Genomic DNA, 27,916 nt, shown 5'->3' with positions numbered 1-27,916 from the left:
CCAGGGAGGGGGCTGTCTGCAGACCAAAGCTCCTGGTCTGCAGTGTCACCCAAGACATGAAGGAACTGAGGAACAACTTTTTCTCTTCCCTAGGAAAAGAGACGTCTTTCCTCAGTCCTAAGATGCACTCTTCTTACAAGTCTGTCCATAGCAGGAAAGTCTCCCATTCTCCGGTGAGTTGCAGGGGGGCACAAACCCAGACCCCTTGGAGCCCCATAAGCTCCAATGACTTCCAATCAGCCCCACATCTCTGCATTCCTCACCCCACCTTCTTGGGGAGGGGCCCTGGATTTTCCCAAGTTCCAGAGCTTGGGCACAGTGCGGGGCCTGGGCACAGTGCGGGTCAGTGACAGTGTTGACCCAGATTCCTCCAGCTGTGCCCAGACCTGCTAATACCCGATCTCAAAGCCCAGGCCCCTTTTAGATATTTCTGGGCATCCCCGGATTGACTCTCGTGTTGTCTCCTGCTTTCCTGAGCTCTCAGTGTGCACAGTCTGAGTAGCAGGGTGACCACGTGGGGTAGAATGGTTCCATCTCTGTGCTGTGGTGGGGAGGGGGCCCCAGAGCGGTCTTAATATATTTTTTTTATTGATTTCAGAGATAAAGGGAAAGGGAGAGAGAGAATCATTGATTGGCTGCCTTCTGCACACCCCCTATTGGGAATCAAACCCGCAACCTGGGCATGTGCCCTTGGCCAGAATCGAACCTGGGACCCTTCAGTCCGAGGGCCAATGCTCTATCCATTGATCCAAACCAGCTAGGGCGCAGAGCAGTCTTATGTTACTCCCATCCCAACGATGTCACCTAGCCTCATACACTCGGCGTAGTTGCTGGTCACAACGTGAGAATCGATAGAAAAGTAATTGGACAGTCCACCGTGTGCAGATTTTCTTTGCAAATATCCTCTCTAGTCCTTACAACATTTCTGCAAGGTCGGTAATGATTATCTTTTTAAAATATATATATTTTTTATTGATTTCAGAAAGCAAGGGAGGAGAGAGAGAGAGAAACATCAGTGATGAGAGAGAATCACTGATTGGCTGCCTCCTGCACGCCCCAATACGAGCCCGCAGCCTGGGCATGTGCTCTGACCGGGAATGGAATTGTGACCTCCTGGTTCATAGTTTGACGCTTAACCACTGAGCCATGCCAGCCGGGCGGTAATGATTATCTTTATTCGGCAAAGGAAGACATAGACTCCCAGAGCTGAATCACTTCCCCTGGGCCACACAGCTGACTTCAGCTGACGTCAGGACGCTGTCAGTCTGAGCTCCTGCGTCATTCTGCTGCCTCGCCAACGAACAGGAGAGTCTAATAACTCAAACCAAGCCAGTCTCTGCTTTTTCCTCTGCTCTCCTGTCAGGCTCACTGAGGCCTGTTAAGAATGAACATGATGCTTCATTGAGCCTGGGAGTGTTCTCTCTCCAACAAATCCCAGTCACCACTTCAGCACTGTAAACATCAGTAGCTGTCGCACAGCCAGCTGCATGGTGTATGGGAAGTCCTTTCAGCTCTCTTCTCTCTAATCAAATACCATATATATAAAAGCCTAAGCGATCAAATGACCGAACAACCAGTTGACCAGTCGCTATGATGTGCACTGACAACCAGGGGGCAGATGCTCAATGCAGGAGCTGCCCTCTGGTGGTCAGTGCGCTCGCACAGCAGGAGCACCACTCAGCTGACTGATGCCGGACTCACGGCTGGCGAGCACAGCTGCAGAGGCACAAGAGGCGGCAGGCACAGCGGGGCAAGGATGAGCAGGAGTGCGTGGCACCCCACCGGTGCCCGAATCTGTGCACTGGGCCTCTAGTATTTTTATAAAAGCAAAGTGGCGGTTGTTGAGACTGGTGGCTGCTCGTCTGCCACTTGGTGGGCCATCTGTTTAGCATCACTAAACTCCTACTCATCCTTAAAGACAGAACCTAAGTGTCTTCTCTCCTTGGAAACCCTCCAGCTCTCCCAGCCGAGTGAGCTCCCCCGTCAAAATCCAGCATTCCCCACTCTGCCTTCGTCTGACACGCTGCTCGCACTGCGTCAGGCCTGCTATTAGTTGTGCGCAGTGTCTGTTGTTCCCTTCCTCTGTAGTAGAGAAACTCGGATTTTCATCTGGGCATGTACATGGCCAATACAAGATTACTTCCTAGCCTCCCCTACGTGGGTAGCCATTCGACAGACCCAGTTAATGAGACGTAGGCGTGTGTGCCTGGGGCCGTTCCTGGGAGCCTTAAGGAAAGCGCTCATGTGAATCCTTTGCCTCTTTGCTCCGTTCTGCTTCCGGGAATGTGGATGGAATGACTGGAGCTCTGGCTGCCATTTGGTACCCTAAGAACAGGGTTTCTGTCTTAGGGAAGTTGGAACGTGTGCTGGAAGAAGTTGGAGGCCTGAAGGGCTTACCCCAGCAGAAATACATACAAGCCCTGCATTGTCTGCCTTCAGGCTGTTACATGGAAAAGAAATTCCTACCACTCACATCCAACCCTAATCTTCTCTAATAAATATGTGATACTTTTCACCCCTCAGCATAACTGTCTACTTACCATTCTCTCCCTGCCAGCCTGGGAGCTCCTCCGCAGGGACCAGGTTTCAGGTGTTCCCAGTGCCAGACACAGTAGTAGTGGCTCAATGAAACGTTTACTGAAGGTGCGGTGATTGCATGGACAACAGCAGCTGTTTCCACAGAGCTCTGCCCACGAGCAGCCACTCCTGCACTTTGCACGCTGTCGCTGCCTTAATCTCATAAGACCCCACGAGGAAACCAAGGCATCGAGAATTCGGTGACTTGCCCAGGATCGCCAGCTGTCGCACAGCAGGTCCGGGACTGGAACCCCAGCGCCTGAGTCCCCAGCCCCTGCATTGTCTACATTGGCCTCTTCACTCCCCCAGGTCCCGGGATGAAGGGCTGTGTTGTCAAGCTGTGCCTGAAAGCTCTCCCTCTACGAGAAGAATCAGAAATGTCCAGGAAATAGCAGGGCATCCACTAATTACAGGGCCAAACTAGTGGCCAAAATTGCATGTACCTTTTGGTATTATTCTCACTACCAGTTTTACTAAATTTGTTTTCCCCTCTCCCCTGCAGTCTAGTAGCGGACATCTAAACAGCAAGAGGAATTCAGAGGACACCACACAATCACAGGATACCACGAAAGGTACAGTGACGAGCTACAAGGGAGGTGTAAGCTTTCGACTCAGTTATCATCTCCAAAACCCTCCTTTCTTAAGGTTGTTTCAACATAATTTGTCACCCTAGTGTGCACCAGGCTCCAGCCTGGGCCCTGGCACCAAGTAATCTCTTGTGAGAGGACAGAACTGTCTTTTCAGTGCAACAAGCACTGATTAAGTTCCACTTTTGTAGGGAATTCTATCATGGCACCTGAGTTAGTGTTACACTTATTACTTGCATGCCTTTTTTTTTTTCTCACAAAAATATGATTTTCTTGAAGATCATCTACTTCTAGCACATAGATGCTCAGTAAATGTTTGTTGGATCAGTGGATAGCTTAATAAATGGACAAATCTATGGCCATTGGTGTATATCTGTATAAAATGCAAGTGAAATTGTATGAATTTCCCTAACCTACTTCCTGTAGTATCTCCCAATGATTCGAATCCTCCCAGGCATTTTCACACTAATAGGAAACAGAGATCTACCATGGTTGACCAACTCCTAATTATTATTATTATTATTACTATTATTATTATTACTATTATTACTACTATTATTTTTGCTAATATTACTTTGACAGATCATTGTCAGACTCAGGTCTTGAGGAAAGCTACACAAATCAGGAAAATATCAGAAGCAAGAATATATGAGAGTATGCTTCCTAAGAAGGTGAGCACAGAATTGGAAGTTAATAGCGGAGGTGATTTAAAGGGGCCGGGGTACAGCTACAAAGGCGAGCACTGAGATGTCAGGGTAAGAATTTGGGTGCTTCCGATTGTAGACTCAGGTGATGCCTCAGGTGATGCCGTCAGATCAGGAAATCGCCTGAGGGTATTCCTGGCTGGGGTGAGCACAAGGTAAGTAAATGTTCTGTCTGGATTTCTCCGGGCATTTAAATGCTTGACATTCAGGAGCCTGGGTGTACGGGGAAGAGAGCAGGGAGTCTCAGTTTCCTGCTCTATGAAATGGAGGCAGTAATTCTGAGGTCATGGTGTTGGGAGACGGACCCGAGGTGGTGTGATCATTACCATGTAATAAACGCTACGCGGCAGGCGCTGCACTAACCTGGGCATGCAGTGCTTGTTGTGTAACTGTCTGTCCTCTGAGATCACGCCTCCTGCTTTTCTTGAGTTTATTAGTGAGGAAAGTGATGCTCGGAACAAGTACTCATGTGTCCAAGTTCACAAAGCAAATAGAGAGAAAGCCAAGGCTTGCATGCCGGTCTGTGGCTCTGAGCCTGAGCTCCTAACCACCGGGCCTTGCCACCGGCACAGTCCACGGAACACAGGACTCCCGGGGTCGCGTGTTCGCTCCTCTTCTCCTGCCCTCCCCCAGTGCGCCCCACAAACCGCAGTGCCTGGTAGTTTCTATCAGTGGCACCTGCAGTCTTGTGAGTGCAGAGGGGCCCTGAGGACCCTGCGCAGGACAAGAGGTTTGGGGCTTTCCCAAGACACCAGTGAGCAAAGGCGTCATACCGCAGGGTTTGGGCCCAGGACAGCAAGTATTGCAGGAGGCTTCTTGAGCCTTCTTCACTTCTCCATATTATTACCACTGCCTGTGTCCTGTCCACGTTTAGCAGGAAGTTTTTGAGAAGTAGAGGGGCCTGGTGCAGAGACAGGCAGCATGGGTTCAAATCCTGGTGCTGCATGTCATCAGCCGTGTTACTTGAGGAAGTTGTTTAACTTTTCCGACCTGCTTCTATAAAATTGGGAAAAATGAAGCCCAGCATTGTTGTCATGGTTTCATTTTTATTTTTTTAACTAAATCTTTATTGTTGAAGGGGATATAATCTTTATTATGTGTCCCCTTCCCGCCCCCCATTGACCTGTTCTAGCCCGCCCCCCTCCCCACCCTAAGCCTTCACCATCCTATTGTCTGTGTCCATGGGTTATTTAATATAATTATAGTTCTTTCATATAAAATATATAATGTTATCTACTCAATTTTGTATCTGAAGCAATATTTTAATACCAACTCTTCATGAATATTTTATTTTTTATTTTTTTATTTTGTTAATTCTCAACCGAGAATATTTTTCCCATTGATTTTGAGAGAGAGTGGAAGGGACAGGGCAAGACAGAAAGAGATTGGTTGCCACCCGCACTCACTCCAACCAGGGCCAGGGATCGAGCCTGCAGCCTAGGTACATGCCCTTGACCAGAATCGAACCCGAGACCCTTCAGTCCTTGAGCCAGCGCTCTAACCACTGAGCAACCAGCTAGGGCTTCATAGACACTTTAATAGTGGCATGCTGTTCAACAAGCACTGATTAACTATTTCTTTGGTTAGGGATATTAGTAGCTTCTTGAACATTATTCTAACCTTTTGTCATAGTAAGAATCTCCCCAGTCAACATCTTGGTGCCTAAGCCGTTTTTCTTTCTTTGGGGTAACTTCCTTAGGATAGCACCCTAAAATCAGAGTTACCAGGCCGAAGGACATGAGTGCCTGTACGTTTCTTAATGCGTGCTGTAAAATTGACAGTACCCTTTACTCCCGCCCTTTCTTGCTCAGTCCCACCCTGCCTGCAAAATCCCTGCGATGTCTTCAAACCGCTTCAACATTTACGGGAAGAGTCCTCTGGTGGTTTACTTCCTGCTGAACTACGCCACCCTGCGGCAGAGTGGCAGAGATGTGCTGATAACCAGGACGGAGATAACCAAGACCGTCCCATATCCTTCCCTGCTTCCTCTTCCCAGAAGCAAGGGTGGGGAGAGCATCCAGCCCTTAATACAGCGCCTGGCACATAGTAGGTGCCTGTCAAGGGTGGCCATTGGTATAAGCCTAAGGGTCAGAATCTTGCTCCTTTTAGTTCCACATCTGCCTCGTGGACTGGCTGTGCGGGACCCGGGGGCGAGTCGAATTGCCTTGTGTAGCAAGTGTCTTCCCATGTACCGGGATGAATGGGCTAAGTAGGTCCGCGAACATTGCAGCTCAGTAATGCCTCCCAGATGCTCACGACCCTGGAGTATGTGTTGGTCAGGAATTTTGGTGTCTAAGTATGTGTGTTTTTCCTAACACACATGCCCTCCCCCAGACACATCAGCAAATTCCTGGCCCCATTGACATTTACCCTGAAGATCTGGTAGAAAGCTAGGATCTTAAGGAAACAGGTGTGCCATGTGTTGGTGTGCTGAGTCTTAGCAGTTTACCCAGAGGGTCAGTACATGGATTCAAACAGACCTGGACTCGGGGGACAACTCAAGTACTTCCCAGTTGAGTGATCTCTCAGACAAGTTCTAGCTTCTCTCTGGGCCTCATTTTTTCATCCATAAAATGGGCATAACAGGATCTGCCTCGTAGGACCATTTTGCAGAGTATAAGCGCAATAGAGGCAAAGGCTTAGCATGGTGCCTGGCAGGCAACGAGTGCTTGAATGGTACCTTTCTACACACAGCTCCGCATCAAGAGGCTGCCCTATGGCACTTCATACCCTCAAACCCACTTACATGTCCCACGTCATGGAGCTTTATTGTGTATGAAATGCTTTTCCTCCTATCGCCTACTGTTCTGTAAAGACAGTGTAGTGTAGTGGGAGGAGCCTGGCTGGGCACACACAGGCCTGGATTGGAGTGCCACTGGCCTTCCAATCTCATGTGCACAGCTTTACCTCTGAGCTCATACCTGTGTCATCTCCTTCCTAAAATAAGGACACTTAGACCAAACCAATAGCGGTGTGACCAGAATTAAATGGCATCCAGCTGATACTGAATAAATAATAGTTATCATTATCATTAACATCATCTAAGGTGAGTACTATTATCCCTATTTAATTTAATTTAATTTAAATATATTTTTTATTGATTTCAGAAAGGAAGTGAGAGAGATAGAAGCATCAGTGATGAGAGAGAACCACTGATTGGCTGCCTCTTGTACACCCCACACTGGAATCAAGCCTGCAACCCAAGCTTGTGCCCTGACTGGGAATAGAACCGTGACTTCCTGGTTCATAGGTCAACGCTCAACCACTGAGCCACACTGGCCGGGCTATTATCCCTATTTTTTAGATAAGGAACTGGAGACATAGGGGATGACATATCTTGTCTGAGCTCCCACAAGTAACGAGTGTGGCTGAGATTCTGACCGATCCAGAAGGGGTGAGGGGACAGAGGGAGGCAAAGAAAAAATTTTGACATACAAACATGAGAAGGGATTGAGGGCTTGGTCCTGAAAGGAAAGACAAGTTGGAATTTCTTCCTATTCACCACTATGACCACAGTAAGAATTTTAGATGACAGTGTAAAACAAGTGTTGCCTTGCCCTTCTATCAGCAGGAAGAGAGAAGAACTTTATTCAGAGACAGGGAGTGGCCTGGAGTGGTGAGGCTAGCCTCTTTCCAAAGCAGGCCATTTCCTGCTCAGAGTTTCCCCACTCTGCGTCTCACCGGCCCTCCTCCCCATGCACTGGGCACGTGCCTCTCATAGTGCTGAGAGGCAGTACCGACCGACAGGGAGGGGTTTTCCTTGACCTTGAAAGTCACTGAGTCCAGCCTGACCTACGCTGATGTCATCAACCTGACCCTGTGCAACATGAAGAAGCGAAGGGACAACCTCCTGCATCTGACCCAGTTCCGGTGCAGTGAATGGACTTACTTTGACGAGTACCTGGCGGAGCTGCAGGACAACTTCCTCAGGTGTGCAGGGCTCCGGGGCGGCAGCGTTCAGCCTCTGTCGTAGGCGCCAGAGTAACTCTGATGTGGGGGGCTAGCCCCATGCCATCCTAAGCACGTTCAGCTTTCCTTGTGGTCAGAATGTAAACTCCACGAGAACAGAGACCAGGTCTTCATTTCACTTGAACATTGACTGGGTTTTAGATGATATTAAGGAATTCCTGTTGGTGTGTTCCTCTTTAGAAGATATTATAACAGTTTTGTAGTTAATGTTATTTTCTAGGAGTCACATCTTAAGGAGATACATAATGAAGTATTTATGAATGAAATGGCATGGTGTCTAAGATTTGCTTTAAAATAACCCACTTGGGGTGGGTATTGGGGTGGGGACAAAGGGAGTGATACGTTAGTCAAGATTGGCCTTATGTTGATACGTGTGGCCGTTAGAGAATGGGTAAATGGTGTTCTATCCTCTTCTTGTTCTTTGACCATGGCCTGCCTACTTTATTTACTTTTATATATAAATTTCATATGTTATAAAACTTTAAATAGGTGTTTTTTTTTTTAAATGGACATAACAAGAACAAAGGTGACAACTGTCGATGTGGAATATTCCATGTAGATGGGCTAGGGCCCTTTCGGACATCAGTTACCACTTTTGCTCTAATAGAGCACATCAGTTAGGAGCACTGGCGTTGACGCTGGACGGACTGAAGCTCCGGCTCCAGCTCTCATTCTCTGTGTGAACCAGGTCCCTCAGTTAGCCCTGTGCGCTTGGAGACCACCTCCATGACAGGGCATTCACGGAAGTACTCATGGAGTGCTGTGGGAGTGAAAGGTGCCTGGCTCACAGGAAGTGCTCAGTGAATGACGGCTATTAGAGATGATACACAAGCCCATACCGCGAAACTGCAGGGTCCAAAGGGAAGATGCGGTGGGGAGGCCGGAGCAAAGGCAGTTCAGCAACTGTTCCGCAGGGGTCTCTGCTCCGAGTGAGGAAGAGCCTCATTTGCACACGCAGGTGGAGCTATGCGGGGAAGGAGCAGGGGCAGTGCTGCTGGAGAATTCCTTTTCTTGTGAGTCGGAGCTCTTGTCCTCACACTTGTCTGGGGGCAAGCATCCACAACTCAGAAGGCTTTGTGCAGAGCTCACTGAAATGTCTCCACGTAGGCCTCTGTTACACAAGCTCAGGATCCTCTGACCAGTGGAAAGTAGGAGCCAAAGACGTGTGCAGGCTGCAGCATCTCAAGAAATGACAGCGCAGAAAATATTATCAAGAAATTACACCCAAGTTTTTCTGTTAGAAACGTGATCATGACAAGGACAACTTGCCGCTGGTTTTGATCTCTTCATTGCAAGCAGAAGCAGGCCCCGAAAAGTTAAGAAAAGGTTGTGGCAGAAGATCACAAAAATGAGAATGATGTGTAACACATTTTTTCCCTTTGGCTTGGGTAAAGACCCCATCGTTGGAGTAACTGCTGGTTTAGGCATAGTTCAATGCTAGTTTTTAAATATCTGTCCTTCTACATCTATCCCCCCACAGCAGAGAAGTATAGGACAACATCTTACTTCACTCTGATATACACTGAGTGGCCAGATGATTATGATCTCTGAATGCATAATAATCTGGCCACAGTGCATATATATATTTTAGAGGCCCGGTGCATGAATTCGTGCATGGGCAGGGTCCGGCCAGCCTGGCCAGAGGGAAGGGACATAGGCAGTTGGCCAGCCTGCCTGCTGGTCGAACTCCTGGTCGAGGGGACAATTTGCATATTAGCCTTTTATTATGTAGGATATACACTGAGTGGGCAGATTATTATGCGTTCAAAGATCATAATAATCTGGTCACTCAGTGTATATTTACTGCTATTTTGTCTACCTTGAACACCCATAACCTGCTGCTTCATCAGCAAGTGTCCACATTTCAAAAGTCAGCTGGTGTATTACCCAATTCAGCATTCCTATTGTGTACCCCAAGCTTATCTAAAGACAGTCCACTGAAAACCTCCCGTAGTACCAGCAGCAGCAGCCAACATCATCGAGCACTTCCGTGTACCGGGCACTGTGCTAAGCAACGGGCCTGTGGTAACTCAGCCCTCCAAAGCCTTAGGTTCTGTTACTCCCGTGTGGAGATGAGACACCGGCATGGAGCGGTGAATTAATTTGCCCAAGGGCACAGAGCAAGCGGCAGAGCTCCAACTTGAATTCAGCTTGCCCTCAAAGCTCACGCTTCAGCTTCCTTTCAGGTTGTGGATTCCTCACCTCCTCCTAATTGGAATGCGTGGTCCTTGAGTCAAGGCCTGCCGGTTTTGCTCTCTGCTCCCAGGGCTGCAGTGACCTCAGTCACACAGCAAGGGCTGAGCTGCTGCTCTGTGATTAGATCTCTGTGCATCAGTTTCTCTTGACAGATGTCATGAATGAATTTGTAAGTACTTGCCTCTCTTTCCATAGGAAGATAGGAGAGAAAAGTTCATATTGGCTCTTTAGTCTTTTCCCTGTGTGTCTTTTCTCCCACAGGGATATAAAGAATTTAGACCAAAGAGAAGCAGATAAAAAAAGGGCAAACCGCACATTCATCCCACCTTCAGTCGTAAATGAGGAAACGCTTGAAAAGAAACCTAAAGAAGACCAGGAGAAGGAGTCCGCATTTCTTTTAAGGTTTGTTGGAAAAAGCAATGTAAGAAATCTTAATAATGGAAAAATACATAAAAGTTCACTCTTATGTGTTGTTACTCATTTCTCATTTTAAAATTATTAATGGTAGGAGAAAGAGTTACCAATGATTTTGTACTTCCTCTGTGTCAAGTGTTTGTACTTTATGAGATATATGGGTCTGAACTCTTGGGTTGCAAGGGCCAGGAAACCAGCTCAAACTAGCTTGAGCAGAAGGAAAATCTAGTGGCTGGAGTAAGCAGGCAGCCCACAGATAAGTTGGCTGCAGGCACGTTGGTCCTAAGGTAAGGTGACCAGACATCTCGCTTTTGGCGGGACAGTCACGATTTTTTTTTTTTAAACAAATTTCTTTTTTAAAAAAAATATATTTTATTGATTTTTTACAGAGAGGAAGAGAGAGGAATAGAGAGTTAGAAACATCGATCAGCTGCCTCTTGCACACCCCCTACTGGGGATGTGCCCGCAACCGAGGTACCTGCCCTTGACCGGAATTGAACCTGGGACCCTTGAGTCCGCAGGCCGATGCTCTATCCACTGAGCCAAACTGGCGACAGTCCCGATTTTTAACAATTTGTCCCGTGTCCTGCGGCGTTTTAAAAAAGTCCCAATTTTTTGAAAGAATGCACGAAAAGCTAGGGAACGGCGGGAGAACGGGAAGGGAATATACGGTTTTCGGCGGCCATGTGGCTATTTAGCCAGGATATGAGTTTTATATTATTTTTGTTAATTTTATAATTTTAACTTTAATAATAACAAATAATTGTTGAGAACTGATTATCAAGAACTGCTTATCAAAGTTCGCATTGTTGATCAGTTGTTAGAATTCGACCCCCATTGTTTGGACTTAATGAACAATGGCATTTTTGGGGATTGGCAACGACGAAAACATTTTGTAACTGTCTCTCAGACGATACACATCGTACTGCGTGCTAGTAAGATAGTTAAACAAGTGATTTTGATGCTCACGAATGAGCTCATTACAAATCAGCTATTCAGATAATTTAGGTAAGTAATTTATTTATTTCATAAATACATAAATTTCCTTGAATTATTATAATATTATTATTATATATTATGAGTATAAATAATATTATACTCATATTATTTATATTTTATAGTGGCAGCAAAAAGTCTAGCCGCCGGCCTTGAAAGTGACACTTACGACTTACGTTACGGCAAATTCAGAGGAAAAATAATACAAGTTAGTATTGTTATAATTTAGAAAGAAATGTAGGATTAAAATAATTTTTAAAATATAGTTACTTTATAACAAATTAATTTAATTTATAAAATATGTTCATGTAATTATGTACCTACTTACTGTGTTTTTAAGCAATATGTATATAATAATTTATAATTTTAAATTATTTTTTTTAGATTTTTAACATAATGAGTAAGAAAAGAGGATGCAAATTCAATGATGATCTAAGAAGTGAATTTCCTTTTATTAAAAAAACCAAAAGCGATTACAATATAGACCACATTTTTAATCAAGAACCCCCCGACCCGTCGGCCTGCGGACTCAAGGGTCCCAGGTTCGATTCCGGTCAAGGGCATGTACCTTGGTTGTGGGCACATCCCCAGTAGGGGGTGTGCAAGAGGCAGCTAATCAATGTTTCTCTCTCATCGATGTTTCTAACTCTCTATCCCTCTCTCTTCATCTCTGTAAAAAAATCAATAAAATATATATATATATTTTTTAAAAAGACACCCCCCCGCCCTCCCGCTGGTCAATGGTGTCCCGCTTTACCAATGTTAAAATCTGGTCATCTTATCCTAAGGGCTCAATGATATTTTCAGGTTCGCTTAGCATAACACTCTCTAGGTCCCTCCATGCTGTCTCAAAGGGTACGAGATCCTTCTTTTTTACTGCTGCATAGTATTCCATGATGTAAATGTACCACAGCTTTTTTATCCACTCATCTACTGATGGGCACTTGGGCTGTTTCCAAATCTTAGCTTCTAAATCTTAAAAAAAGAGAATTTCTTTTTAAAAATATATTTTTATTGATTTCAGTGAGGAAGGGAGAGGGAGAGAGAGATAGAAACATCAATGATGAGAGAGAATTATTGATCGGCTGCCTTCTGCACGCTCCACACACTGGGGATTGAGCCCACAACCTGGGCACGTGCCCCGACTGGGAATCAAACTGTGACCTCCTGGTTCATAAGTCAACGCTCAACCACTGAGGCACACCAGCTGGGCTTCTTTGTTATCTTTTGAATGTCCCTGGGATCTGTAGTGATGTCTCTTCTTTCATTTCTAAGATTAGTAATTTGTGTCCTTTCTTTTTTTTCTTCTTAGTTAGCCAGGCTAGAGGCTTATTAATTGTATTGATCTTTTCAAAGACCCAGCTTTTGGTTTTGTTGATTTTCTCTATTGATTTACTGTTTTAAATTTTATTTATTTCTGCTCTAATTTGTTTGTTTTTAAATTTTTGAACACTTGGGTTTATTTCAACAGCAAATGTGAAACTCGTGCTTTAGGCAAGAGCACTACAGTAATTATATCAGGAGTAGACAGCTTCATACACTGTGCTCTAATTTGTTTTATTCTTTTCTTTTGCTTACTTTGGATTTAATTTTTTGCTCTTATTTTTCTAGTTTGCTCTTATTTTCTAGTCAAAACTTAAGATTGATTTTAGATCTTCTTTGATAATATATGTATATAATGCTATAAATTTTCCTCTAAGCACTGCTTTCAGCATCCCAAAAATTTTAATTATTTGTGTTGTCATGTTAATTTAGTTCAAAGTATTTTGAAATTTCTGTTGAGATCTCTTCTTTGACCCACGTGCTATTTAGAAGTATGTTATTTAGAACAGCAGTTGCCAACCTTTTGGACCTCACGGACCACCAGTGGTCCGCAGACCACTGGTTGGCAACCGCTGATTTAGAAGCATGCTCTTTCTCTCTCTAGAGCAGGCCCATGGCTTTCCCCAGTCTCCTCCTCCCCCCACCCCCCACCCCGCCGTGTTTTCTTTGCCTTTCTTTTTCCTAAGCTCTAAGGACCCTTCTTTTGCCTCTGTAACTTGTTTCCTGAGCCAACACAGCCCAGCTGGCTCACTTCTTCCAGGGCTCATTTCTAGCTCTGTGACTGTCTAAATAAACTTTTTAAAATATATATATATTTTTATTGGTTTTTTACAGACAGGAAGGGAGAGGGATAGAGAGCTAGAAACATCGATGAGAGAGAAACATCGATCAGCTGCCTCCTGCACAACCCCCACTGGGGATATGCCCGCAACCAAGGTACATGCTCTTGACCGGAATCGAACCTGGGACCCTTCAGTCTGCAGGCTGACGCTCTATCCACTGAGCAAAACCGGTCAGGGCTGTCTAAATAAACTTTTACTTGTATTTGGCGGGCGGGGGGAGGAGAAAGAGGAGGACATGTTGCTTCATCTCCAAGTATTTTGGGGTTTTCTAGTTCTCTGTTATTGATTTCTATTTGATTCCATTTTGGTTTGAGAACAGACATTGCATGATTTCTGTTCTTTTAAATTTCTTTCTTTTTTTTAAAATGCTCACCTGAGGATATTTTTTTCCATTGATTTTCAGAGAGTGGAAGGAAGGGAGGAGGGGGAGAGAGAGAGAATCATCTTTTTTTGTTGTTTTTAATGTATTTTTATTGATTTCAGAGAGGAAGGGAGAGAGAGAGAAATGTCAATGATGAGAGAGATTCATTGATCAGCTACCTCCTACACACAATCCCACTGGGGATCGAGCCCGCAACCCTGGGATGTGCCCCTGATCGGAATCAAACCCGGGACCCTTCAGTCTGCAGGCCTACACTCTATCCACTGAGCCAAACCAACTAGGGCAGAAACATCTTGATCGGCTGCCTCCTGCACCCTCACTGAGGCTAGGGAACCTGCAACTGAGGTACAATGCCCTTGACCGGGAATCGAACCTGTGACCCTTCGGTCTGTGGGTCGATGCTTTAACCACTGAACCAAACCAACCAGGGTTTAAATTTTTTCAGGTATATTTTTTGGCCCAGAATGTAATCTGTCATGGTATATGTTACAGGTAAACTTGAGGAGAACGTATATTCTACTGTTGTGGGTGGTGTGGTCTATAGGTAACAATTATATCTATTTGATTGATGGTATTGCTAAGTTCAATTATGTCCTTACTGACTTTCTGCCTGGTGCATCTGTCATATTCTGATAGACAGTGTCAAAGTCTCCAACTATATAATGGATTCATATATTTGTCCTTGCAGTTCAATCAGTATTTGCCTCATGCAGCTTGATGTTCTATTGGTAGGAGCATGCACGATAAGAATTATGTCTTCTTGGGGAATTGACCTCTTTATCATTATATAATAACTTTATTTATTCATGATAACTTTCCTTGCCTTAAAGTCTGCTTTGTCTGAAATTAGTATAGCTACTCCTGCTTTCTTTTGATTAGTGTTAGCATAGTATATTTTTCTCTATCAGTTTACTTTTTAACTGCATTCTCTTTTTTTATTACTATTAATTTTAGGGAGAGAGAGAGAAACATCGATTGGTTGTTTCACTTATTTATGTATTCACTGGTTGATTCTTGTATGTGTCCTGACCAGGGATGGAACCTGTAATCTTGGTGTATGGGGTTTATATTTTAACCAACTGAGCTACCCAGCCAGGGCTTACCCCTATTCTCTTTTAAGAAACATTTCCAGAAGTCCCAGGCATTTCCACTTATACCTCATTGCTAGAACATGCTACATGACTACAACATCTTCTTCCTTTTTAAGAAAATACTATTTTAAAAAGCATTTTGAGCCCAGCCAGAGTGGCTTAGGGGTTGAGCATCGACCTATGAACCAAGAGGTCATAGTTCAATTCCCGGTCAGGGCACATGCCCAGATTGCAGGCCCAGTGTGGGGCATGCAGGAGGCAACCGATCAATGATTCTTTCTTATCATTGATGTTTCTATTTCTCGCTCCTTCTCCCTTTTTCTCTAAAATCAATAAAAAATGTTATTTAAAAAAAAAAAAGAAGAAGCACTTTGAGTCCAGCTGGTGTGGCTCAGTGATTGAGCATCAACCCATGAACCAAGAGTTTATCAGTTCGGCCCTAACTGGTTTGGCTCAGTGGATAGAGCGTTGGCCTGCGGACTCAAGGGCCCCAGGTTCGATTCCAGTCAAGGGCATGTACCTTGGTTGCGGGCACATACCCAGTAGAGAGTGTGCAGGAGGCAGCTGATCGATGTTTCTCTCTCTCTCATCGATGTTTCTAACTCTCTATTCCTCTCCCTTCCTCTCTGTAAAAAATCAATAAAATATATTTTAAAAAAATAAAAGAGTTCATCAGTTCGATTCCTGGTCAGGGCACATGCCTGGGTTGCGGGTTCAATCCCCAATCGGGGGGCAGTGCAGGAGGCAGCCAATTGATGTTTTTCTCTCATCAATGTTTCTATGTATCTATCCCTCTCCCTTCCTCTCTCTCTAAAAATATCAATAAAACATTTTTTAAAATTCAGCTTGCAAAAAACAAACAAAACAACATTCTGAATGCTCTTTTATAATTGTATAATTACTAGAGGCCTGGTGCACAAATTCATGCACCTGTTCCCTTGGCCTGGCCTACGGGATTGGGCCAAAACTGGCTCTCCAACATCCTCTGAGGGGTCCCAAATTGCAAGAGGGTGCAGGCCAGGTTGAGGGACCTCACCAATGCACAATCGGGGCCGGGGAGGGACGTGGGAGGTTGGCCAGCTGGGAGGGACCGCTCCAAAGCATGTCTAGTCCATCTAGCTCAGTCCCGATCGATTGGACCCCAGGAGCAAGCTAACCTACTGGTTGGAGCATCTGCCCCCTGGTGGTCAGTGCACGTCATAACGAGCAGTTGAGCAGCCTTAGCATATAATTAGCATATTTTGCTTTGATTGGTTGAACAGCCAACTGGTCGACCAGACACTTAGTATATTAGGCTTTTATTATATAGGATTACTATTTTATAATTTTGTTGAGGTATAATTTACTATAAAATCTGCTCATTTTAAGCGTACAATATTTTCTTAGTAAATTTATATAGTTTTGCAACAATTACTACAATCTAGTTGTAGAATTTTTTTTTATCACTCCAGAAAGATCCTTACGCCCTTTTGTAGTCAGTCCCAATTACCTCCCCCCCTTTTTCATAATCTCCCTGGAAGTACCATATTACATTCACTTTATTTCAAGGCCAGATATTAGTCATATGTTGATATTAGTTTCAAAGAAGGCTGGAAAATATAGGTGTTTTTATTTTATTTTACTTTATTTTATTTTATTTTATTTCATTTTATTTTAAATGAGCTCATTGACATCTTAAATAAAAACTTACTCCAGCCCTAGCTGGTTTGCCTACTCAGTAGATAGACCATAGGCCTGCAGACTGAAGAGTCCTGGGTTCGATTCCAGTCAGGGGCACATTCCTGGGGTTGCGGGATCGATCCCCAGTAGGAGGTGGGCAGGAGGTTTCCGATCAATGATTCTCTCTTATTGTTGATATTTCTATTTCTCCCTTCCTCTCTGAAATCAATAAAAAAATATATTTTTTAAAAAACTGACTCCATTGCTAAAGAAAAAGGGGATAGTAAATGATGGGTTGGAACTAACCATCTCTACCACAGATAGATGGTGTTATATTCTTTACTTCAGAAATGAAGAAATCAAATCTTAGTGAGTTGAGAAATTTAACCAAGGAAACCTTCCAGTCTTAAACCTTCTAATTTAAATTTTTCTTCAAACCAGAAAAAGGCCACAATTTTTTGATAATAGCAATTTAGCCTGATACCCACCTGTTTGAGCCATGGAATCTTATAGGATCAATGGTGACTCATTAGCAGTCTTTTCAATATTTATTTTAGATTCTCAGAAGTATAAAAAGCCAACTCAGTCGAATTCACCAATATGATTATTGTTCCCTCAAACTTGACTATCCTTCAAGTACTTCTTAACCAAGCTAACCCCTTAAAACCCCGCTCAGGTATCACCTTCAGGAAGTCTGCTTGACTTGCCTGCTCAGGTTACCCAGTATGTCCCCTGTGCTTTCCTGATCACACTCCACAGAGCATAGGCTGCTCTAGTCAGAGTTTTATTTGTTCATCTTCTAGATTTAAAGACTTGTTCTCGAGGTTGGGAATCTTGTCCTAGATGACCTTGTTTTCCCAGGGTCTAGTCTGTGCCTGGCACCCAACAGGTCCTCAGTCAATGCTTAGAAATGAATGAGGGAGCCCTGGCCAGTGAGGCTCAGTTGGTTGAGCATCATCCTATGCACGGAGAGGTCACCGGTTGATTCCCAGTCTGGGCACATGCCCAGGTTGCGGGCTCGATCCCCTTTCGGGGGCGTGCAGGAGGGAGCCTATTGATGTGTCTCTTACTGATATTTCTCTCTCTCTCTCCCCCTTCCCTTCCTTTCTCTAAAAAATCAATAAAAACATATTTTTAAAAATGAATGAGGGAGTCACTGCAGTGTGTTCCCCCAGTCTGCTTCAGTTGTTTGCTATTGCCAACGTTACTGATTGATTTGTAAACTTTTTCTTTCAACACCCATCAAGGTTCTGGTGACAAGCTTGAAGAAATCCGGTGACAGCTTTGAAGAAATCACACTGAATTTTTGAGCTGATTTTTGTTGATGTCTTTTTCGTTTTCCCACAGAAGGGAAAAAGGGGAGGAAGAGAGACATAAGTGGAATGACTTTTCCTTCCCACTTTCAAGTCATGATGAAAGCTCCTCTGATGATTCTGATTTCAGGTAGGTAGAACAGCAGAAGAAAACGAAAATTGTGGCCAAAGACTGAAAAATAACAATAGTGATTCCCAGGAGAGAGAAGAGAGTTCATTATAATATTTTGCAAGCTGAGTGAAAAACAGGAGCGAGGAGTTTTTTACTTGGGTGACTACATTTACTCATGCACTTAGTCTTTTACCCATTATTTTATATTTATAACTAATAATATGAAATTATAATATAATAACGACTACCATTTATTATCTGGTTACTCTGTGCCAAGCATTAAACATGGTAGGAACATGACCTCACGTTAACCTTTGTAACAGCCATAGGCAGTGGGGATCATCCACGTGTTTCTGCAGGTTTGTAGAGGCTTCACAATGCCCCTACAGGAAACACTGGGTAAAGAACAGTAGCTGAGACACAGGCCCTATCTTCAGGGGCTCAGAATCTGTTAGAAAGGAGGTAGTAGATGGATCAGCAAGTAAGGGCCATAAGTTCCAGAGGTGCTATTCCACAGAGAGCCAAAGACGGCAGCAGCCTGGAGCCATGCAGAACCACTTTAAAGAAGTGTGCTCCACCTGAGTAGGCATCTGCCAGGCGGAAGGCAGGGATGAGAAAGGGCTGGTGTGCTCAGTGCGTGGAGCAGTGAAGGCAAAGGATCCGAGGCAGGAGGTCATGGAGGTCCGTGAGCGGCTTCAGGAGAGGTGAGCCTGGAGACGATCCCTGGACAAATCACGAGGGGATCTCCTGAAGCACTTGATTTCCGCAGTCGTGGAGTCACAGAAAGTTACCAAACAGGAAGACCGCAGGGTCATATTTGGACTTTGAAAGTCTTGAAGTGTCCGCGCTGGTTTGGCTCAGTGGATAGAGCATCGGCCCTCGGACTGAAGGTCTCAGGTTTGATTCCGGTCAAGAGCACATACCTCAGTTGCAGGCTCAATCCTGGCCCTGGTTGGGGCGTGTGCGGGAGGCAACCACATGTGTCTCTCTCACATTGATGTTTCTCTCTCTGTTTTTCCCCTCCCCTCCCACTCTCCCTAAAAATCAATGAAAAAATATCCTCGGGTGAGGATTAACAAAATAAATAAATAAGTAAAATCCTGATGGCAGAAGGTGGTCTTCACAAAGGGAGGATATACGTATTTGGGGGGATTTGCAAAGTCTCCCATAAAGATTTACCTCTGTGTGGAACCCTGGCTATACCTCTTGACCAGTAGTCCCCAAGCCTTCTTGATCTTGTCTCTCTCTCAGTAAAATATTCATGAGAATTCAGCCCCTAGTAATGTATTAATTATTTAGACACCATAGATACATAGGTGTCCCCTCAAAATGTATACATACTCTGAATGATTATAAAGTCAGTGTTTTTTTTTTTTTTTGCACTTTTATTTTTTTATTTTATTTATTATTATTATTATTATTTTTGTAATGAATCTTTATTGTTCAGATTACAATTGTTTCTCCTTTTTCCCCACATATCTCCCCACCACCCAGTTCCTCCCCCCCCCTCTGCCCTAACCTCCCCTCCCCCACTGTCCTTATCCATAGGTGTATGATTTTTGTCCAGTCTCTTCCCATACTCCCCACACAGACACCCCTTTCCCCCTGAGAATTATCAATCCACTCCCATTCTATGCCTGATTCTATTAAGTTCACCAGTTTATTCTGTTCCTCAGATTTTTAATTCACTTGACTTTTAGATTCACTTGTTGATAGATATGTATTTGTTGTTCATAATTTTTATCTTTCTTCTTCTTTTTCCTCTTTTTAAAGAATACCTTTCAGCATTTCATATAATGCTGGTTTGGTGGTGATGAACTCCTTTAGCTTTTTCTTATCTGTGAAGCTCTTTATCTGCCCTTCAATTCTGAATGATAACTTTGCTGGTTAGAGTAGTCTTGGTTGTAGGTTCCTGCTATTCATCACTTTGAATATTTCTTGCCACTCCCATCTGGCCTGCATGGTTTCTGTTGAGAAATTAGCTGATAATCGTATGGGAGCTCCCTTGTAGGTAACTGTTTTTCTCTTGCTGCTTGTAAGATTCTCTCTTTGTCTTTTGCTCTTGGCATTTTAATTATGATGTGTCTTGGTGTGGTCCTCTTTGGATTCCTTTTGTTTGGGGTTCTGTGTGCTTCCTGGACTTGTAAGTCTATTTCTTTCATCAGGTGGGGGAAGTTTTCGTTCATTATTTCTTCAAATAGGTTTTCAGCATCTTGCTCTCTCTCTTCTTCTGGTACCCCCATAATTCTGATGTTGGTTCGCTTGAAGTTGTCCCAGAGGCTCCTTACACTATCTTCAACTTTCTGAATTCTCTTCTCTTTATGCTTCTCTGGAGGAGTGTCCTTGGCCTCTTTGTATTCCAAATCTTTGAGTTGATTCTTGCAATCCTCTAGTCTGCTTTTGGGTCTCTGTATAATATTTTTTATTTCAGTCAGTGTATGTTTAATTTCTAGTTGGTCCTCATTGAATTTATTGGCCTTTTCCATGAAATTCTTGAAAAACCTTATAACCGTGGTTTTGAACTCTATGTCCAGTCGCTTGTTCTCCTCCATTTCTTTGGTTTGTAATCTGTTTCCTTGCCTTCTCATATTCTCTGCTTCCCTAAGTTGGTAGGGTAGTTTTGTGTACTAGGTGTCCTATTGGTTCAACGGGTCAGCCTCACAGTTACTTGAGGTGGACACTCTTGGTGTACCCTTGTGTACTGTGTGTCCCCCAGCAGGAGCTACAGCAAGGGCTAGTTTTCTCCTCCTTTGCTTGGGCGGTTTTGGAGCAGTCTGACTGGAGCTGCAGTTGGTTAAGCTGCCACAGAACAGGCCATTTATATGCAAAAGCCGCTGTGTGGAGCCTGGGTGGGTTTGTAGAATGTGCGGGGCGGGGTCTCAGGGCGTCACTAGGCTGGGGCGTGGCCAACGGCGATGGCTGCCGTCAGCTGTCTCTGCCTTTCCCGTTTCCAAGTCCCTGCGCCCCGCGCTCCAGCGCAGTAAACAATGATTGCTGCGCACCACTGCAAAAAAGTCACTCTCACTTTCCGACCCGATGGCCGAGAGTCCAGCCTCTCCCCGTAGGTGCCTGGGTCCCCTGAGTGTCCCCAGAAACTGGATTTCAGAGTGATCGGGAGCTCGTCTCCCTGCGGGTTGAAGAAAAGCCGCGCACCCAGCCGCCCGCCTCTGGTCCGATTCGCGTGCCTCCGTACCTCAGCTTTTCAGCGATTGTGCTCCTTTCTCTTCTTAGTTGTAAATCTTCCACTCAGCCAGCTTTCCCGTGGTTCTGGGTGGTAGACGTTTTTGTCCTTTAGTTGTATTTTTGAAATTGTTGTGTGAGGCAGCAGATTAGTTGTTTAACTATGCCGCCATCTTGGTTCCTCCCAAGTCAGTGTTTATTAACAGACAGTTGATTTTCAAAATGTAAAAGAATCTATAGAAATGAGTAATTCTTCTTGTTATCACTTGTTTTCAAACTGATGACCGTTCTGGTCCAGGCACTGCTTATAAATAACATGAAGCAATGGAATCATGAACATCAAGAATCATCTTTTTTGGTATTTGTGCACCCTCCATTCTTCAACTATTGCCTATTTTGTACCATAAACTTTATCTTTTATGTATCTCTATAAAAAAGTCTAGTAGATAAATTTTCTTTGTTCAAAGCTTAGTCTGGCTTCACCTATTATTTCAAATCAGTTTAACTGGAAAAGGAGTGAAAATTAAGTGAGTTATCAGTTGTTAAAGTGTGTACACATTTTGGGGGACACCATATATATATATATTATATGTCAGACATAAATATATATTTCATACTAATATAGTAGATATACTATAAAACATAGAGAAAATAGAAATTAAAAATGATGAGATAATAATACATAACTAGAATTTCCAATATCTTCTCCTTTATAATGGCTCTGCTGTGGACCTATCTGTGGTAGAGATGACCATTCTGGACCAGCCCCTACAGGTAAATATCAATAAGGTAAAGGTGTCATTCCCCCCCACCCCCCAGGAAAAGATGAAGCAGTGGAAGGAGCTGTAACTCTAAAAAGATCTGGGGTTTTGAATCTTGGCTGTGCCCCGTCTGTGACGTTAGGCCAAGTTACAAAGTTCTCTTGGCCTGTTTCCTTGGGCTTAAAAAGTGTGGCTGGTTGTTAGGTATAAAAGAGCTAACCCGTATGAAGAGCCTGGCATAGAAACTGCCAAGAACGAATAGTCATTATATTATTTTCCCCTAAAACGGCTTACGTTCCTTACTGCCAAAGCCTTGGAGCATCCTGTGGGAGAGCACTGGGCCGGCTTACCCATTGGGGCAGCCCATTCCCTGCTTACTCACCACTGGGAACTGAAATGGCGCAACTCCAGAAAACACACAAGTTTTTACCCACAGGGAAGCGCCCCCACGCTCCAAAAGTCACGTTCAGACAGGGTACAGCCGGGTCCAAAACATCCTCCTAGACACCTCTATGGGAAGTCACTGAGGATCGGTGACCCCAGCCTCCTAGGGGCCTGAAGAAGAGCAGACTTGCTCGTCCTGTTGCAAATACCGAGAGAAATTGAGGAGAAGCGGTCTCCCCACATCCCGTCAGTTGTCCCATTAAAGTCTCAGAAAGTCCTCGGAGGCCAATGTGCTTGTTCCTGGTTTTCAAAGGAGGAACTGAGGTCCACTTGAGCCGAGGCACAGGCTCCTCAGGGGTCTCTCAAATACCCACATCTCATCAGGCTACTCTTTTGCTTAAAACCTAGTTTCTCCTCATCCCCCTAAGGAACTAGGAATAAAATCCAAACTCTTAGATAGGAGACCTTCATAGGTGCCCCTACTCCTCTCCTCTCCCTCCACCCCCCACCTCTCAAGCCAGATTGAGCCCCTGCAGCTGCCCTAAGAGGCCAAGCTCCTCCTGCCTCCAGGCCTTGCTTGGCCAGCCTCTTCCTCTGCAGGAAATGCCCTTCCCCTCCCACTCGGCCCTCCTTCCCCAGCCAGGCGCCTGCTGCTGCTTCAGAGTCAGTGCAGACAACATCTCCTCCTCCAGGAAGCTTTCCCTGACACCCCCTCCCCCCCCAGAAGGTCAAGGTCAAATGCTTCTCCTCTAAGCTCTCAGACTTTTTATAACATGAAAACTCACTGAGCCCAAAGCAATGCAAGGAACTACGTTGGAACATTCTGGGCTGGGAGATGAGAGCAGACCCATTTTGAAGAAAGCCGTCCGGCAGGTGTTTCACGGACTTACTGCTCTAGGCTGAGAAAGGCAGGCTTCGCGTGCACATGGAATAAGAGTAAAGGAGCAGGTGCTGACCATTCAGGGCATTTTCCTGAGCCCGCGCCGCCCTCATTCGCCCATCTGTCGGGACAAGACAGCCAGAAGTCATAGTGCTCTTTGCAGAAGTCCGTAAAAATCTTATTTTAAATTCTGGCACCCGGTAAAGGCAATTGACTAGCATAACATCTGAATTTTTGGTATGTCTGCAAAGTTTGGTACCCTAAATTAAAATATCACATAATGTGTTAAGAAATCACAGCTAGCCCTGGCCTTTGGCTCAGTGATTAGAGTGGCAGCCCTTGGGCTGAAGGGTCATGGGTTTAATTCCAGTCAAGGGCGGTACCTCGGTTACAGGCTCGATCCCCAGCACATGCTGGAGGCAGCCAGTCGATGTGTCTCTGTCACATCCATGTTTCTCTCTCTGACTCTCCTCCTCCCTTCTACTCTCTCTGAAAATCAATGGAAAAAAATATTCTCAGGTGAGGATTAACAACAACAAAATAACAACTAATGTTTTTCTTAATTATAACTTTTACTTATTCATAAGTTATCACCTTGAGCAGTGGCACACAACAGTTTCCATAGCTAAAATTTATTCAGTGCTTGTTTTGGCCAGGCCCTTATTCTGCTCTAAGCATAATCCAGGTATTATTTAATTCTCACAGCTTTCCTGTGAGATACAGGATGTCATTATTCTCATTTTACAACTGAGGCAGCTGAGGCTTGGAGAGGCTTAGTGACTGTTCCTCAGACTCCAGGCCTGAGCCAGCCTGTCTCCCTCCCTCCCTCCCTCCCTCCTTCCCTTCCTTCCTTCTTTTCTTATTAATTCTCACCGGAGAATATGTTTATTAATTTTAGAGAGAGAGGAAGAGAGAGAGAGAGAAACATCAATCAGATGCCAGGGATCAAAGACTCTCCAACCAATTGAGCCACCCTGCCAGGCCTGGCATAACTATTCTTAAGAGAAGGCTTAAGAGGTAAACTTAATATGAAGAAAGTTTTATCAGTTGTTTTGCTTTGTTTTTTAAAGAAACAACCACTGATACTGACTTACAGCTGGATGGTTTGGACCATGAAATCTTCCAGGTTAGTAGTAGCTTATAAGTACTCTTGTTTTTAACATCCATTTTACAATGGAAAAGGAGACCAACCAGTTCAGTTCATTTTAACAAGTATTCGTTGCTCTTTCCTCTTCCTTGAACATGGTACAGGCACCATTTTAAACTGGCTAATTTTTACTTGACCCTTAAAGCCCAGCTCAGGCATCACTACCTGTTTGTAGCCTGTTTCTGTCTTCCTCTCTGTACTGTAAGTCTCCCAAGTTCAGACACTTTGTCTCATTCAGCATTGAATATCCCGCGCCTGCTCATGTGGCAGCACCTAGGAGGGATTCAGCAAATTTGTAAAATGGTGATGATAATGATATGTACAGCATAAAGTTGTTAGGAGGATTAAATTGGTTAAAATTTTTAAAACAGAATAGTGCCTGATGCAGAGTAAACATAAGTGCTTATTATATTAGTTAATGAATAGTTCTACAAAGCTTGTTCAAAAAAATGGCATTCCCCTGGACCCCCCTCCCATTCCCCACAAACAATACTTTCCACTTTCTTAACGGATTATTTTAGTATTTGATTTCCTTTTTCCGTCTAAATCCTATGCTGCTCTGCTCCTTGACTTTTCGGCGTTAGGCTTTATCGCATTCTCACTAGGAAAGGTGAGGACAGGGCTCTCTCTCACACGCATACACTTCCCATCTCCCACCCTCCCAGTGTGTTTCTGTTGTGGGCTCATTAATCAGCTTTATTATACCATCAATACCATTGTCACGAGCCACTGAGTGTACTGTGGTTATTTTTCTTTTCTTGCAAAACTATTTGCTATCCCTAGAACCAAGTCTCTCTCTTTTTAAATGTGCCCGTTTTCTCCTTTTTCCTTCTTCTTATGTACTTACTAGAGGCCTGGTGCACGAAATTCATGCACGGGGGGCAGCAGGGAGGGTGTCCCTCAGCCTGGCCTGCACCCTCTTCAACCTGGGACCCCTCGTGGGATAACCAGCAGTCAGACATCCCTCTCACAATCCAGAACTGCTGGCTCCTAACCGCTCGCCTGCCTGCCTGATTGCCCCTAACTTCTTCTGCCTGCCAGCCTGATTGTCCCTAACTGCTCCCCTGCTGGCTTGATTGCCCCTAACCACCTCTGCCTCGGCCCCGCACCCGGGACCCAGGATTCCCTCCTCCAGCTGACCACAGGCACCCAGGATCTGGGCTTCCCTCCCTCTGGTCAGCCATAGGCACCCAGGCCGGCTTCAGCCACAGGGGATGGTGGGCAGGTGGCTTCGTCTGTGCTACAGCTGCAAGTGCTGGTGCCCGGGACCGCGGGGTGGGAAGCTTCTCCATCCCCCGGGCCACAGCCAGCCGCAGGTGCTGGTGCCCAGGACCGCGGGGTGGGCGGCTTCTCTGTCTACCAGGCCACAGCCAGCTGCAGGTGCTGGTGCCTGGACCGCAGGCAGGCGGCTTCTCCATCTTCCCTCAGATGCAGTGGGGACAACTTCTCCGGCTGGCTGCGGCCCGGAATCACAGTGCAGGCGGCTTCTTCAGCTCCCAGGTCGCATCCAGCCTCAGGCGCTGGGGCCCAGTTTCTCAGTCTCCCCTAGGACGTGGGGCAGGTGGACGTGAGGTTTCTGCTGCTGGCTGTGGCCTGGGATCACAGGACAGGTGGCCTCTTCATCTCCTGGGCTGCAGCCAGCCTCAGGTACTGGGGCCCGGTTTCTCCATCTCCCCCAGGATGTGGGGCGGGTGGACATGGGGCGGGAGGACATGGGGCAGGCAGACATGGGGCGGGCGGACATGGGGGGGCGGCTTCTCCAGCTGGCTGTAGCCTGGGATCACAGGGCAGGTGGCTTCTTGGTCTCCATGGCTGCAGCCAGCCTCAAGGCACTGGCGCTTGACTTCTCTGACTCCCATAGTCCCGGAGCGGCTGGGGGGCGGGGCTGCCGCCATGTTTTTGTTTAATTTGCATATTCACTCTGATTGGCTGTTGGGCATAGCGGAGTGATGGTAATTTGTATGTTTCTCTATTATTAGTGTAGATTACAATTTGTCGCCAAATTCCACTTGGTTGCGTAAATCTCCTCCCAGTACATTCAGACACTTTACAATTCAAGCAAATCAAACTTAACCGAGGCATGTGGCCCGCCGGCCGCGAGTTTGACACGCTTGCATCATCCATCAGCCTCACCTTCTGACCTGCTTCCCTCTGGGTGGTTGATTTCTAGCTGTTTATGTCATCCTGGGGATTCCCTTCTTCATTCTCTTGATCACACCGGCTTTCAACTCTGTTTCCATTTGTGTCTTTACGGTTCATCCACAGAGAGATCAGCAAGTCGGAAGTAATGCAGGAAAAGACAGCCCCTCACCTTCGGGCGAATCTGGAGGAATCCTTGTCCAAGAATTAGGAGAACTTTCGGGATGAAGCCTGCACATGGGCTTAATCTAAAACAGAAACAAGACAAACAAAAAACAATACTGTAGCACATCTAGTCATTCCCAGTCCATGGGAAAAAGAATATTAAAGGTCACTCCTACCCTGGGCCAAAGTCAAGATGTACAATGAAGTTAATTCACCTCATTCATTCATTCATGCATTTACTAATTTTTTCATTCACTCGTTTATTGACACCATGGAATATATAATATTATTATGTAGCATAGTAATCATAGGAGACATCATTTTATTGAGCACTTACTATGTGCTGAGTGCTCTGTTAAGAGTTTTTAGACATTATCTCTGTTACTCCTCCTGTGGCCCCCCAAGATGGTACTGTTACCTCCATTCTCCTAGGAGGACACTGGGGCTTGGAGAGGTTGAGCAAACATTCAGTAGGTGTCTATTTGCTGTCATGCCTGCATTTGTCCCTGTGGATACAGAGATGAATAAAGACCCAGTCTCTGACCTTAAGGGGCTCACAGTCGAGAAGAGAGAGCAGGATGCCTAAATCAAACATGCATTATGCTTTGGTAGAGATCTGCGTGGGATCCAAGAAAAACCAAGGAGAGAAACTTCCCTGAGGCTCAGAGGTACAGGGCCAGTGTGCAGAGGATGGGCAGGGGGCTGAGAGGCTTAGCCAGTATCATTTTGGCTTCGGCACAAAGAGTGACTTGTTCCGTGTTACAACAGTCTGTTTGGCACAGCCAAGAGGGAAGAAATCATGCAGACAGTAGTCTGCCTGAACCAAGAAGCAAATAACTGCATTCTTGGGACCTATGGTGTCTCCCAGGGATATGCCTCTTCACTTGAACCCTGAGGAACTCTTGGTGACCCCCACTGGACAATATTGCACAGGTAAAGGGGTACAGGAAGGGTGATAGAGAAGGTCCCAGAAAATTCGGGGCTTAGAGTCCCTCCCTTGCCTCGTAATAGATGTGTGACTTTAGGCCGAGTAGCTGTGTGACTTGACCTACAGAAAGGAAAGCCTGCCTAGCAGGGTAGCATCATGGTGGTGAT

At 45.2% G+C, this 27,916-nt stretch overlaps 1 protein-coding gene across 1 annotated transcript in view; it reads left to right on the top strand.

Annotated features, from left to right (window-relative positions):
• Positions 1-27,008, top strand: part of FAM227A (family with sequence similarity 227 member A) — a 56,416-nt gene extending 29,408 nt beyond the window's left edge. Inside the window, exons 11-21 of the mRNA XM_054719526.1 lie at positions 94-173; positions 3,080-3,149; positions 3,747-3,835; positions 5,680-5,837; positions 7,646-7,798; positions 10,295-10,435; positions 18,088-18,183; positions 22,091-22,119; positions 24,441-24,496; positions 25,946-26,164; positions 26,783-27,008. Of these exons, the coding sequence (XP_054575501.1) occupies positions 94-173; positions 3,080-3,149; positions 3,747-3,835; positions 5,680-5,837; positions 7,646-7,798; positions 10,295-10,435; positions 18,088-18,183; positions 22,091-22,119; positions 24,441-24,496; positions 25,946-26,164; positions 26,783-26,884 (1,193 nt within the window). The 3' untranslated portion in view covers positions 26,885-27,008. The remainder of the gene's footprint in view (positions 1-93; positions 174-3,079; positions 3,150-3,746; positions 3,836-5,679; positions 5,838-7,645; positions 7,799-10,294; positions 10,436-18,087; positions 18,184-22,090; positions 22,120-24,440; positions 24,497-25,945; positions 26,165-26,782) is intronic.
• Positions 27,009-27,916: the final 908 nt, after the last annotated feature.

Source organism: Eptesicus fuscus, chromosome 7 (genome assembly GCF_027574615.1).
Source record: "Eptesicus fuscus isolate TK198812 chromosome 7, DD_ASM_mEF_20220401, whole genome shotgun sequence".
Lineage (NCBI taxonomy): Eukaryota > Metazoa > Chordata > Mammalia > Chiroptera > Vespertilionidae > Eptesicus > Eptesicus fuscus.
Note: the sequence above shows the minus strand (reverse complement) of the source record. Positions and strands in the feature narration are given on the sequence as shown.